Source organism: Phalaenopsis equestris, unplaced genomic scaffold (genome assembly GCF_001263595.1).
Source record: "Phalaenopsis equestris unplaced genomic scaffold, ASM126359v1 Scaffold000399, whole genome shotgun sequence".
In the NCBI taxonomy this organism is placed as follows: Eukaryota; Viridiplantae; Streptophyta; class Magnoliopsida; order Asparagales; family Orchidaceae; genus Phalaenopsis; species Phalaenopsis equestris.
In genome coordinates, this window is record NW_018164841.1 from 1,047,183 (window position 1) to 1,048,187 (window position 1,005).

General features: G+C 42.4%; 1 protein-coding gene across 1 annotated transcript in view; it reads left to right on the forward strand.

Annotated features, from left to right (window-relative positions):
* Positions 1-1,005, forward strand: part of LOC110026743 (exocyst complex component SEC15B) — a 2,704-nt gene extending 1,699 nt beyond the window's left edge. Inside the window, 1 exon segment of the mRNA XM_020727840.1 lies at positions 1-1,005. This exon segment is cut by the window's left edge and continues 26 nt beyond it. Coding sequence (XP_020583499.1) covers positions 1-970 — 970 coding nt within the window. The 3' untranslated portion in view covers positions 971-1,005.

Here is a 1,005-nt window from a genome sequence, read left to right on the forward strand (position 1 = left end):
GGCCCCATTCTCCTCCACTTTCCCAGATGCCTGCCGTATTGTTCGATCATTTGTTGAAGATTCTGTTAGCTTTTTGTCTTATGGCGGCCAGCTTGATTTCTATGCTATTGTTAAGAAGTACCTTGATAGGTTACTAGGTGAGGTTCTCGATGGTGCTTTCCTCCGGCTCGTGGAGTCGCAGAGTCTCGGGGTTTCTCAGGCAATGCAGGTTTCTGCCAATATGGCGGTGTTGGAACGAGCGTGTGACTTCTTCTTCCGCCATGCTGCACAGCTTTCAGGAATCCCTCTTAGAATTGCAGAGAGGACCCGGAGGGAATTTTCTTTGAAGAAGTCCCGAGATGCAACTGAGGAACTCTTGCTGAGTCTGCTGAGAGGAAAGATAGATGATTTCATGCTTTTGACAGACAGTATAATTTGGATGGCTGAGGAACCTCCACATAATGGGAATGAATATGCTAATGAGGTGATCATATATTTAGAGACACTGGTTTCTACCGCACAGCAGATACTTCCTGCACAGGTACTCAATAGAGTCATCTATGGCGTTCTTTCTCATATTTCTGAAAAGATTGTGGGACTGTTTCTCAGTGATTTGGTGAAAAGATTTAATGGAAGTGCAGTAGCGGGAATCGATAGTGATCTTAAACTATTTGAATCATTTGCTGAAAATCAGTCACATTTGTTTTCTGAATCCGAGGAGGCAGGAACAAATGAGCTCAAACTAGCTTTGGCAGAAGCTAGGCAGCTGGTTAATTTACTTACAGGCCATAATCCAGAGAATTTCCTCAACCCTGTGATCCGGGAGAGGAGTTATAACAGATTGGATCATAAGAAGGTTGTGGCCATATCTGAGAAGTTCAGGGATTCATCTGATAGGTTGTTTGGGACATTTGGTACAAGGAATGCTAAGCAAAATCCTAAGAAAAAATCACTGGATGCATTAATTAAGAGACTGAAGGATGTAAGTTAATTTAATTTTATATATTTTTGAGACCGTTACCATCA